The sequence below is a fragment of the Somniosus microcephalus genome, chromosome 11 (assembly GCF_052327205.1).
Source record: "Somniosus microcephalus isolate GS21.2 chromosome 11, FLI_Smic_1.0, whole genome shotgun sequence".
NCBI lineage: Eukaryota > Metazoa > Chordata > Chondrichthyes > Squaliformes > Somniosidae > Somniosus > Somniosus microcephalus.
In genome coordinates, this window is record NC_140997.1 from 195,058,084 (window position 1) to 195,071,066 (window position 12,983).

At 45.3% G+C, this 12,983-nt stretch overlaps 1 protein-coding gene across 3 annotated transcripts in view; it reads right to left on the reverse strand.

The window, feature by feature from the left end:
• The window catches only part of ccdc66 (coiled-coil domain containing 66), a 93,651-nt gene that overhangs the window by 76,068 nt on the left and 4,600 nt on the right, over positions 1–12,983 (reverse strand). The window contains exon 2 of one of the 3 annotated variants that reach the window (XM_086001628.1): positions 7,142–7,206. The exons of the other annotated variants lie outside the window; for them this stretch is intronic. Within the exon in view, the coding sequence (XP_085857754.1) occupies positions 7,142–7,206 (65 nt within the window). The remainder of the gene's footprint in view (positions 1–7,141; positions 7,207–12,983) is intronic. 3 annotated transcript variants of the gene reach the window in all.

The window sequence follows — 12,983 nt, forward strand, 5'->3', positions numbered from 1 at the left end:
AGTTCGTGGCGACCAAATCAGTCTTTTCTGCCTGCAATCCGCTAACAAGCGCTTTCAGTTGCTGAACCTCTTGCTCCACCAGATTAAAGCACGCACCTTCTGAAACCGAATCAGCTTTGATTCGTTTGGCCTCCTTGCCCCGACGGTTTGTGTGCTCCTGCTCCTTTTTCTCCATCAGCTGTTTCTGTTGTCTTTCCAGGTTCTCCCACTCTGTCACAGAACTTTTTCATTGCTTTCATCTCTTGTTCGAGACGGCAACTCAACTGTTCTAATTGCTGTTGTAATTTGAAATGGAGTTGAGTTCGAGCCCGGTGTTCCTCAGAATTGTGCATATCTGTAAACTGGACAGACTCAGAATTCTCTGTCAAGCTATGTTGTTGTTGTTCAGTGGAATTCTGTTCTGAAACTTTGTTCTCCTCTGAAGCATAAGCATTTATGCACTCCTTCGTTTTTCCAACCTTAGTCAGCAAGTCCATTTTAGACTTGTCTTTCGCACCTGGGCTGGTCTTATCGTCATCCGTTTCAGAGTCTGAGCTGATTGTCTTCACCGAGTTCTCACTCATTATTGCTTTTAAATAGTGCCATTCCATGTTTATTTCCCAGATCCACTCCCGTCCCAGAAGTGGTGGACCTCCCTCAGGTAGTACATATAAATACATTCCTTGGTGTTCTTTGCCTCTGTCTCTCACCTTGACTTTTATCTTTCCGATGGGGTATACTTTATGCCCCGTGTATGTCTGCAATACGATCTTGGTATCTCTCAAGGGTATGTGAGAGAATAGCCGGTTGTAATCCCTTCGATTCATGACTGATAGGGCTGATCCTGTGTCCAATTCCATTTTCACTTGGACTCCGGCTATTTTTAGCATGACCCAGATAGTTTGCAGGTCAGCTTCCTTACTCACATTGTGAATTCTCAGACTACCCAGTTCCTGAACGGTTGGGTCTGAATCCGAATTCTGTTCATCTGAACTCTTCTCAGCCACCTTGTGTACCTTATTGTACTTTTCCTGCGGTGACTTTTTTTTGTTGTTGTTGGTCTTCTTTCCTGACCGGCATACCTTAGCTATGTGACCAAGTTTGCCACATTTTCTACATTCCTGGTTTTTAAACCAGCATTGGTTCTGGTCATGTGTCGTCTTCCCACAACGATAACATTTCGATGTACCCGAAGTAATTTGATCCACACTGAGTACCGCTGCCTTCAGCTGCATTTCCGCTGTGCCTCTCGCTGCGGCTTCGTGCGATGCTGCAATAAGGACAGCCTTATCAAGTGCGAGATCGTTCTCTTCTAGCAGACGCTTTTGTGTTCCTTCCTTCGACAACCCGCACACGAACTTGTCTCTCAATGCCTCTGTCAGATTTTCCCCAAACTGGCAGTATTTCGCTAGTCTACGCAGTTCGACCAAGTATTCCGCGTTGCTTTCCTCTTTCCGTTGCGTTCTCACATAGAATTTGAATCGTTCCGCCAACATCAGTGGTGTGGGGTTCAAATGATCCTTCAGGACAGCAACAATATTAGCGAAAGTCTGATCCGCCGGTTTAGCTGGTGATAGAAGATGCTTCAATAGCCCGTATGTCTTTGCCCCCATTGCGTTTAATAAGGGGAGAGCTTTATCATCTGCTATCTTATTGGCCTCACAATATATCTCGATACGTTCTACGTACGTGGCCCAATCTTCCACCTCGGAATCGAAGTTGTTGATGTTACCATGCTTAGGCATCTTCACTATCTCTCACTATCTTTCTGCGAAACAAACACGAAATTTTTCTTTAACTTTTTTTTTTCAAAATGGCGGTTTCCCGCGCTTGTCTTCTTCCCCCGCCCACTTTCAAAATGGCGGTTTCCCGCTTCTGTCGTCTTCCCCGCCTACTGGCGGCTTCCCGCGTTTCTTCCCCTGGCGGGAGGGGTAAGCTTTTCCTTCGGGCGACGACCGCTGGCTTTCGGGGTTCGCAGCCTGCGCGTCAGCTTCAGTGCGTTCCTTGTTCCCTTTTCTCGGCAGGGCAACCGGCGCTGGGTACAACCCGTTGACGGCGAACAGTTTCAGCCGCTGGGCTGGATCTCGCTCAGTCTCCCTCGCTCGGGCTCTGTCTCTCCCTCAGCGGCTTCCAATCGCGCCTCCCAGCCCTCTCGCAGTCCGGTGCTTTCCTCCCCGGCTGCGGCTGAGTTCTCCGTGGTTTATTTATTTTTATATCTTCCCGCGTCTTACGATCCCGGTCGCAGCGCTTCGTGGCCTCGGTCGCTGCCTGGCCTTTTTCGCCGGTCGCGGTCTAGCTGTCTCACGACGCCGTTGCGTCTCCCAGCCCGCTTGTACCGCGGCTTCCGTGCTCCACGCTGCCCCAGTCTCAGCGCTTCTGGGCCCGACTTCTGTCCGGCTCCTTTCCCCCGACCGTGGTCGAGTTCACCGCCCTTATCCTCCGTTTATTTTTTTATTTTCCCTTTACTCACAGTCACCGTGGCCGACTTGCTTCTCGTGCTGATCGGCTCACTCACCACCGTGGCAGAAGGGACAATCACTGCCTGTTGCTGATGGAAGGCTTCGTGTCTGAATTCTTCCTTCTTCCTTGCTCTGCAGACTCGAGTTTTCTCTCAGCAGAACGACGAGGGCGGGTGCCTCTTCTCGACGCTCGTTAACTGCTTCGGAAGTATTGTTGCCGCAGGGTAAGATCGAACTCGTCGCCACTGTAAAGTCTGTAGGTATTATGGCGAATTAATACACAGACTACAAGAGTAACTTTAACAGGACTTTACTATTCGAAGGTCAGGGCGAATCTGCCCAATAAATCCTGACACAGCACTTATATACCGGTGTGGTCACCGTCGGTATTACAGTATACAGCAGCCAAGATAAAGTAGTGCCACACCTAAAATAGTTCTCTTAAAGGTGAACGGTTACATACAATAGTTCTCTTAAAGGTAGAACAGTTACATACACTACACCTACAATGTTGCCTATATTTGTGTCATCGGCAAATTTGGATATTTGACTTTCTATGCTATCATCCAAGTCGTTAAAATATCTTTTTTTTTTTTTAATTCGTTCATGGGATGTGGCCATCACTGGCAAGGCCAGCATTTATTGCCTATCCCTAATTGCCCGAGAAGGTGGTGGTGAGCCACCTTCTTGAACCACTGCAGTCCGTGTAGTGAAGGTACTCCCACAGTGCTGTTAGGGAGGGAGTTCCAGGATTTTGACCCAGCGACGATGAAGGATCGGCGATATACTTCTAAGTCAGGATGGTGTCTGACTTGGAGGGGAACTTGGAGGTGGTGGTGTTCCCATGCGCCTGCTGCCCTTGTCCTTCTAGGTGGAGGAGGTCGCGGGTTTGGCAGGTGCTGCCGAAGAAGTCTTGCCGGGTTGCTGCAGTGCATCTTGTAGATGGTACACACTGCAGCCACGGTATGCCGGTGGTGGAGGGAGTGAATGTTTAAGGTGGTGAATGGGGTGCCAATCAAGTGAGCTGCTTTGTCCTGGATGGTGTCGAGCTTCTTGAGTGTTGTTGCAGCTGCACTCATCCAGGCAAATGGAGAGTATTCCATCACACTCCTGACTTGTGCCTTGTAGATGGTGGAAAGGCTTTGGGGAGTCAGGAGGTGAGACACTCGTCACAGAATAACCAGCCTCTGTCCTGCTCATGTTGCCACAGTATTTCTGTGGCTGCTCCAGTTAAGTTTCTGGTTAATGGTGATCCCCAGGATGTTGATGATGGGGGATTTGGCAATGGTAATGCCGTTGAATGTCAAGGGGCGGTAGTTAGACTCTCGCTTGTTGGGGATAGTCATCCAGGTCTTGCTGCATTCGGGCATGGACTGCTTCATTATCTGAGGAGTTGCGAATGGAACTGAACACTGTGCAATCAGCGAACATCCCCACTTCTGACCTTATGATGGAGGGAAGGTCATTGATGAAGCAGCTGAAGATGGTTGGGCCTAGGACACTGCCCTGAGGAACTCCTGCAGTGATATCCTGGGGGTGAGATGATTGACCTTCAACAACTTGCTTGGTATGACTCCAGCCAGTGGAGAGTTTTTCCCCCCAATTCCCATTGACTTCAGTTTTACTAGGGCTCCTTGATGCCAGACTCGGTCAAATGCTGCCTTGATGTCAAGTGCAGTCACTCTCACCTCACCTCTGGAATTCATCTCTTTTGTCCATGTTTGGACCAAGGCTGTAATGAGGTCTGGAGCCAAGTGGTCCTGGCAGAACCCAAACTGAGCATCGGTAAGCAAGTAATTGGCGAGTAAGTGCCGCTTGATAGCACTGTCGACGACACCTTCCATCACTTTGCTGATGACTGAGAGTAGGCTAATGGGCCAGTAATTGGCTGGATTAGATTTCTCCTGCTTTTTGTGGACAGGACATACCTGGGCAGTTTTTCACATTGTCAGATTAGATGCCAGTGTTGTAGCTGTACTGGAACAGCTTGGCTTCAGGTATGGCTAGTTCTGGAGCACAAGTCTTCAGCATGACAGCCGGGATGTTGTTAGAGCCCATAGCCTTTGCTGTATCCAGTACGCTGAGTCGTTTCTTGATATCACGTGGAGTGAATCGAATTGGCTGAAGACTGGCTTCTGTGATGGTGGGGACCTCAGGAGGAGGCCGATATGGATCATCCACTTGGCACTTCTGCCTAAAGATAGTTGCAAATGCTTCAGCCTTGTCTTTTGCACTCACGTGCTGGGCTCCGTCATCATTGAGGATGGGGTATTCATGGAGGAGCCTCCTCCTCCCGTTAGTTGTTTAATTGTCCACCACCATTCACGACTGGATGCGACAGGACTGCAGAGCTTTGATTTGATCCGTTGATTGTGGAATTGCTTAGCTCTGTCTATAGCATGCTTCTTCCGCTATTTAGCATGCATGTAGTCCAGTGTTGCAGCTTCCCCAGGTTGCTACCTGCTCTTGGCATGCTCTTCTGCGCACCTCATTGAACCAGGGTTGGTCCCCTGGCTTGATGGTAACAGTAGAGTGAGGGATATGCTGGGCCAGGAGGTCACAGATTGTGGTGGAAAACAATTCTGCTGCTGCTGCTAACCTACAGTGCCTCATGGATGCACAGTTTTGAGCTGCTAAATCTGTTCTGAATCCATTTAGCATGGTGGTAGTGCCACACAACACTATGGAGGGTGTCCTCAGTGTGAAGACGGGATTTCATCTCCACAAGGACTGTGCGGTGGTCACTGCTACCAATGCTGTCATGGACAGATGCATCTGAGACAGTTAGATTGGCGAGGACAAGGTCGAGTAGGTTTTCCCTCATGTTGGTTCTCTCACCACCTGCCATAGGCCCAGTCTGGCAGCTATGTCCTTCAGGACTCGGCCAGCTCGGTCAGTAGTGGTGCTACCGAGCCACTCGGTGATGGACACTGAAGTCCCCCATGCAGAGTACATTCTGTGCCCTTGCTTCCCTCAGTGCTTCTTCCAACTGGTGTTCAACATGGAGGAGTACTGATTCATCAGCTGAGGGAGGGAGGTAGGTGGTAATCAGTAGGAGATTTCCTTGCCCATGCTTGACCTGATGCCATGACACTTCCAGAGTCAATGTTGAGAACTCCCAGGGCCACTCCCTCCCAACCTCTGGTGGGTGTGTTCTGCTGGTGGGACAGGACATACCCAGGGATGGCGATGCTTCAGCTTTGCGGCTGGGCTCCATCATCATTGATGCTGGAGATATTCAAGAATATCCTCCTCCCGTTAGTTGAGGAATCTGGGACATCGGCTGAAAGGTATGATTCTGTGAGTATGACCGTCAGGCTGTTGCTGACAGCTCTCCCAATTTTGGCATAAGTCCCCAGATGTTAGTGAGGAGGACTTTGCAGGGTTGACTGGGCTGGGTGTGCTGTATCCGAAGCCGGTGCCGGGTGGTCCGTCCAGTTTTATTCTTATTATTGTTTTTCATAGTGGTGGTGTACAACTGAGTGGCTTGCTAGGCCATTTCAGAGGGCAGTTAAGAGTCAACCGCATTGCTGTGGGTCTGGAGTCACATATAGGCCAGACCAGGTACAGGAAACTCTATTATCCGGCACCAACGGGACCGGCGTGGTGCCGGTTTATCAAAAACTCCAGATTACAGAGAGGTATAGTTTAAAAGGTACGAGAGCTCCGTACACAGCAACAAATCCAGGCTTCCCTGTTGCTTAGCAACAAGTGCACGAACCCGTTACACAGCCACAGATCCAGGAACTGCCACTAATATGAAGTAAAACTTACCTGAACCTACTCCTGAATTTTGCCGGTTAACAGAGATTTCCGGTTAAAAGAGAGTTTCCTGTAGATGGCAGATTTCCTACCCTAAAAGGACAATAGTGAACCAGATGGATTTTTACAACAATCCGATAGTTTCATGGTCACCATTACTGGCTTTTTTTATTCCAGATTTATTTAATTAACTGAATTCCACAGCTGCCGTGGTAGGATTTTAACTCATGTCAGAGACAGATTATTAGTCCAGACCTCTGGATTACTAGTCCAGTAACATAACCACCATGCTACCGTTCCCTGATCTGTTTGGCTTGGCTGTTTATACCCTAAACTCCCGAGACGTTATTCTGCTGCCTTTAGAAGTCAAGGAGGATAAATGAGGGCACATGATATAACCAGTAGCTGAAATACAGTAATGATGATTTTCTGTTCGATCCCCAAATTCTTTACAAATTAGCCAGGTTTTAAGCAGATAAAGGCATGCTCCTAGTTATATGGAGCAAGAACTTGTCTACAGAATTGGGCTGAGATGCTGAACCCAAGAAAAATATCTGGAGTAAAAGCTTAACAGAATAAAAAGCAGATTCTGCAATCTTTGACTAGATTTGCACAGTATATAAATTGAACACAGCTCTCCCACAGATCATCTGATTTCAAAATTAATGCTTCTTTTCCCTTTGCCTTCAGAAATCCACATGTAAATGAATTGATGGAACCATTTGGCTAGGATCAAACTTCCATACTTTAAAAAGTGTGAATTCTGGATCTGTTACTTGTTAACTACAGTGCAAACAGAGCATGCATCTTCATAATGACACAGGGGAGAACAATTATCCTATTTCAACAAGGAAAATATGCCCTCAATGCATCCAAAATGGTGGCATGTATTATGGATGAACAGTGTACACTACAAAATCAACTACTAAATTAACACTTACCATAACGTGCTAAAATTAACTTAGGCTTTCCATTCAAAAACTGTGTTTCAAGCTTCAAACCATCCCTACAAGCAAGCACAAATTGTTAGTATGCATAACATTACACATCTACTGAAGCAGTCCTAATTTAGAATAGTTAATTTCACTGAAATAACATCCAGGTTGATACAAAGCTTTTTTTTTTTGACACACTTTCTGCAATTCACTTTTGTAGAGCTGATATAAAGAAGTGCAAGGGCCCAACTCCAAAGTTTAGTTTAATTAAAAAAGAGTACACAATGAAGACATATGCATCTTCTTCCCCACTTCGGTTCCATAACTATTATTCACCTCAAAAGGATCGGTACCAGAGTTCTGCTGCTCAGTTGCAAAGCAACTTGGGGAGGAGGAAACAGAAAGGTCTTATTTAATATCCTCACAAAATGTGAGATAATCACCGACTATAAATGTTAGCTACGTCAGATAAATTTTAAACTCATCAGCCTAAACTCAGGAGGTAGTACTCGTGCCTCGGAGTCACACGGTCACGGGTTCAAAGCGACTCCAGAGACTCGAGCGCATAATCTAGGCCGACACTTCAGTGGAGCACTGGTGGAGTGTTTCACACTGAGGTGCCATCTTTCAGACAAGACATTAACCCAAATCCTCATCTGGTCTGAACATAAAAGATCCCATGGCACAATCTGAAGAGCATGGGCGTTCTCCTGGTGCCCTGCCCAACATTTATCCTGCACCGAACACCACCAAAACAGATCATCTGGTCATTTATCTTGATGTGGTTAGTGGGACCTTGCTGTGCGCAGATTATCTGCCACATTTCCTATGTTACACAGTGACTACAATTCAAAACTACTTCACTGACCGGGAAGTTCTTTCTTTAAGAGATAAGAAAATATTATATTGTCAGGTCACATGTTTTCACAACCAGGTAATTCACTGTTACTAGCCAACTAATACGGTTTATACTAAGCTACTAATTAAAAGTATCAGCTCATTAGTGGAAAATTTTTAAAAGAGACATACGTGCGCTCTTCCTTCATAGCAAAATAGGATCCAGTACGATGCCATGATGTACTGCTAAGACCAATTATGTCCTGAAATACATTCAGCAACTTTTTGTGGTATAATAGATTCTCCTTCATTTGTGTAACCTTAAAATACATCAGAATAGTTGCTGCATCAAACTGGCAGATGGGATGAAGGAAAGGTACAATTTTGCTTGCAGCAGTTCCACAAGAGCCATCTGATTCTTTCACTGCTCCACTCACAGACCAGTCCATAGTCCCCTTTCTTCCATCATCAGCAGTAGTGTCTTCCCACATGAAGTGTGCTCAAGTCTATCTCCTTACCTTTTTCTGATCAATTGTCTGTTCAGTTAATAGTTATAGCTCACCTCTCTCCACCACCAGTTATCTTCCAGGTCTTTTTGAAAGTCTGTTCACAGTTTATGCAGAATTCAAGTGTTTTCTTTTTTCCATTGATAGAATACTCCCACTAGTAAGCCCATGAAGTATGCTTTTTAAATTGAATTTCATATATACACAAAACCAGATTAAATCAAACTGTTGAACAAATTATGTATTTACATCACTGTTTAATACCAGAACAATATGGCTGCTAAGCTTTTTTCTGTGGTTTCATATGACAGAAAAGCAGCATTTTCTAACAATACTAGATCAAGATTTTTTAATGTCTTGAATTGCTGGATTTATTATTTATTATAAAGCCACAACATCCCAACATTGCCTTTGGAGTCACTGCTTTGTTGTTTTTTTTTTTTAAATGTTCTCAGGGTGTGGATGAGTTTGGAAAGGCTATATTGATTACCCTAGTTGCTCGGAGGTGGTGGGCCTTCATGTTTTTTTTTTTAATTCGTTCATGGAATGTGGACATTGCTGGCAAGGCCAGCATTTAGTGTCATAAGAACATAAGAAGTAGGAGCAGGAGTAGGCCATACGGCCCCTCGGGCCTGCTCCGCCATTCAATAGGATCATGGCCGATCCAAATCTAGACTCACGTCCACTTCCCTGCCCTCTCCCCATAACCCCTAATTCCCTTATCTGCTAGGAAACTGTCTATCTCTGTTTTAAATCTATTTAATGTTGCAGCTTCCACAGCTCTCTGGGGTAGCAAATTCCATAGATTTACTACCCTCTGAGTAAAGAAGTTTCTCCTCATCTCAGTTTTGAAAGGGCAGCCCCTTATTCTAAGATTATGCCCCCTAGTTCTAGTCTCACCCATCAGTGGAAACATCCTCACCGCATCCACCCGATCAAGCCCCCTCACAATCTTATATGTTTCAATAAGATCGCCTCTCATTCTTCTGAACTCCAACGAGTAGAGGCCCAACCTACTCAACTTTTTCTCATACGTCAACCCCTCATCTCCGGAATCAACTGAGTGAACCTTCTCTGAACCGCCTCGAGAGCAAGTATATCTTTTCTTAAATATGGAAACCAAAACTGTACGCAGTATTCCAGGTTTGGCCTCACCAATACCCTGTATAACTGCAGCAAGACTTCCCTGTTTTTATACTCCATCCCCCTTGCAATAAAAGCCAAGATTCCATTGGCCTTCCTGATCACCTGCTGCACCTGCATACTAACTTTTTGTGTTTCATGCACCAGGACCCCCAGATCCCTTTGTACTGTAGCACTTTCTCTCCATTTGTCCATCCCTAATTGCCCTTGAGAAGGTGGTGGTGTGCCACCTTCTTAAACCGCTGCAGTCCATGTGGTGAAGATACTCCCACAGTGCTGTTCCAGATTTTTAACCCAGCAACAGTGAAGGAACGGCGATATATTTCTAAGTCAGGATGATGTGTGACTTGGAAGGGAACTTGGAGGTGATGGTGTTCCCATGCGCCTACTGCCCTTGTCCTTCTAGGCGGTAGAGATCACAGGTTTGGGAGGTGCTGCCGAAGAAGTCTTGGTGAGTTGCTGAAGTGCATCTTGTAGATGGCACACACTGCAGCCACGGTGCGCCAGTGGTGGAGGGAGTGAATGTTTAAGCTGGTGGATGGGGTGCCAATCAAGCTGGCTGCTTTGTCTTGGATGGTGTCAAGTTTCTTGAGTGTTGTTGGAGCTGCACTCATCCAGGCAAGTGGAGAGTATTCCATCGCACTCCCGACTGGTGCCTTGAGATGGTGGAAAGGCTTTGGGGAGTCGGGTGAGTCACTCACCACAGAATACCCAGCCTCTGACCTGCTCTTGTAGCCACAGTATTTATGTGGCTGGTCTAGTTAAGTTTCTGGTCAATGGTGACCCCCCAGGATGTTGATAGTGGGGGGATTCGGCGATGGTAATGTTGTTGAATGTTAAGGGGCGTTAGTTAGACTTTCTCTTGTTGGAGATGGTCATTGCCTGGCACTTGAGTGGCAAGTAACATTTGCGCCACACATCAGCCCAAGCCTGAATGTCGTCCAGGTCTTGCTGCATGCAGGCACGGATTGCTTCTGTGGTGTGAAGCATTGGTGTTTCAACGATTGTTTTTTTCCTGGTGCCAGCAAGTAAATTAACAAATTTATTTAATTCAATCTCACAATTTGTCGGTTATGGGATTTAAACTCTCAACCTTTGAATAGCTAGGTCAGTACAATAACTACTACACTACAGTTCCAATGTGTAAATTAATCTCTTGTATCACAGCCTTGAAGTACCCACTAAGCCCATTATTCATGTCCAGAATAGGTTTCTACACATATGTTGATGAAGTAGCTTCCCATTTGCTTCTTTTCCATAGTACGGTCATGGTAATGATACTTACCGTTAACTTTCTAAAAGATCTTTTGTTTACTATCACCACTTGATTCTTGTTTTGATAAGTCAGTACCATCTATGGACTTCTACCCGCAAAACATTTTACTGCGCATCAGAACTACACTGAAAGTAGCTTATTAGTAAACGAATTAATATACAGGCCACAGCACTGACTTAACTCCAATCCCTATGGGAACATAATCGGCTTAAAGAGGACGTTCATCTTATAAATTTTCCAAAACTAGTTTCACAAAGAATACAAATAGGAAAGCAATCATTGTCATCAATTATGCCTGGTGCCAATTTATGCTTGGTTCTAATTTTTTTTTAAATTGCAAATTTGCTCTGTAGACAACAATATGGGAGTGTGGCAGAATGTTGAGCATACCGCTGCAAGAACAAAGCCAACCAGTAATTCTTTATTCAGGCAAACTTTGATTAAATTCATTTATATGCATAAACAACTTATCTGCATAGCAGCATGGTCTTCAGATGGATTCACATCCAACTTGCACATTTGATCACCATTTCTGCTTGGTCTCCTGATCTAACTAACAATAGGTAAATTCCACACTGATCTGCAAGACCAGACTCCTGATCACACTATATATATTGTGTGGCATTCCTTGGAATGTTTTATTCAGTTGAAGAAATCAACATGTAACTGAGCTATACAGACCAGAAGGTCGCAGATTCAATTCTCAGTCTCTACTCAGTTTGCTGATCGCAGTCAGGAGGCAGTAGAGGTATTACTATTGCTTCAACAGCCTGGCAAGAGAAGGGGAAAAAATCTGCCAGGATTCCGACACCTAATCAGCATCTACAGACTCCAGCTGGCAAACAGGCATTGCCGAATGATGACCAGACAGGGTTTTTCTGTAATGCCATAGAATCAAAGTGGCCTGCTAACACTTATTGTCTCAGGTATGAATAATGTGCGAGAGATATCACAGAACTTCACCCTAGCAGAAATCTACACCTTCATGGGGATTGGGGGGGGGGGGGGGGGGGGGAAGAAAATTAGCAAAAAAAAAACACATTTTTTCTTATATTCTTTAGAAATAGCAATCCGAATACATAAGTTTTTAAAAGGAAATGTAATGGGGAATTCTTTTAGCCGACATCATTGTTTAATTACATATTTCTCCAGTACAAACTGTTGAAGGGAGGTACAGTATATAAAATATTGTCAATGCAGATTTGAAAAATTTCTGTGATTCTTTTGAAGAAGAAAGCAAGAAGCAAATGGCTAGCAGTCATCACTAAATCTACTTTATTTTTTTTTTAAATGGAAAGAGTCAAAAGAAATGGAGTGTGACAGTGTTGCCATAATTTCCCAAACTTTGAGCAACATATTTTCTGTTTCCTACAGGCTTGAGCCCTTTCAATCTACTAACAAGTATCCCTGTGCACAATTGGTCATCCCCAAGCTTCTGCTCTTGTGTGCACCAAAACTCTCTGAGCTTAGGTGAGTGGCATGTCCCCAAGGGAGAGTACCCACCAAACCTAACTCCCATCCCCCAAACCCAACACTCTAGCTCTGCTTCTATGCTGTCAGAAACATAGAAACACAGAAGATAGGAGCAAGAGTAGGCCATTCGGCCCCTCGAGCCCACTCCATCATTTAATGAGATCATGGCTGATCATCCAAATTCAGTACCCTGTCCCTGCTTTCTCCCCATACCCCTTGATCCCTTTAGCCTTAAGAAATATATCCAACTCCTTCTTGAATATATTTAATGAATTGGCCTCTACTGCCTTCTTTGGCAGAGAATTCCACAGGTTCACCACTCTCTGGGTGAAGAAATTCCTCCTCATCTCTGTCCTAAATGGCTTACCCCTTATCCTTAGACTGTGACCCCTGGTTCTGGACTCCCCGACCATCGGGAACATCCTTCCAGCATCTAGTCTGTCTAGTCCTGTTAGAATTTTATAAGTTTCGATGAGATCCCCTCTCATTCTTCTAAACTCCAGCAAGTACAAGCCCAATCGACCCAATCTCTCCTCATACGTCATTCCTGCCATCCCAGGTATCAGCCTGGTGAATCTTCGCTGCAATCCCTCCATGGCAAGAACATCCTTCC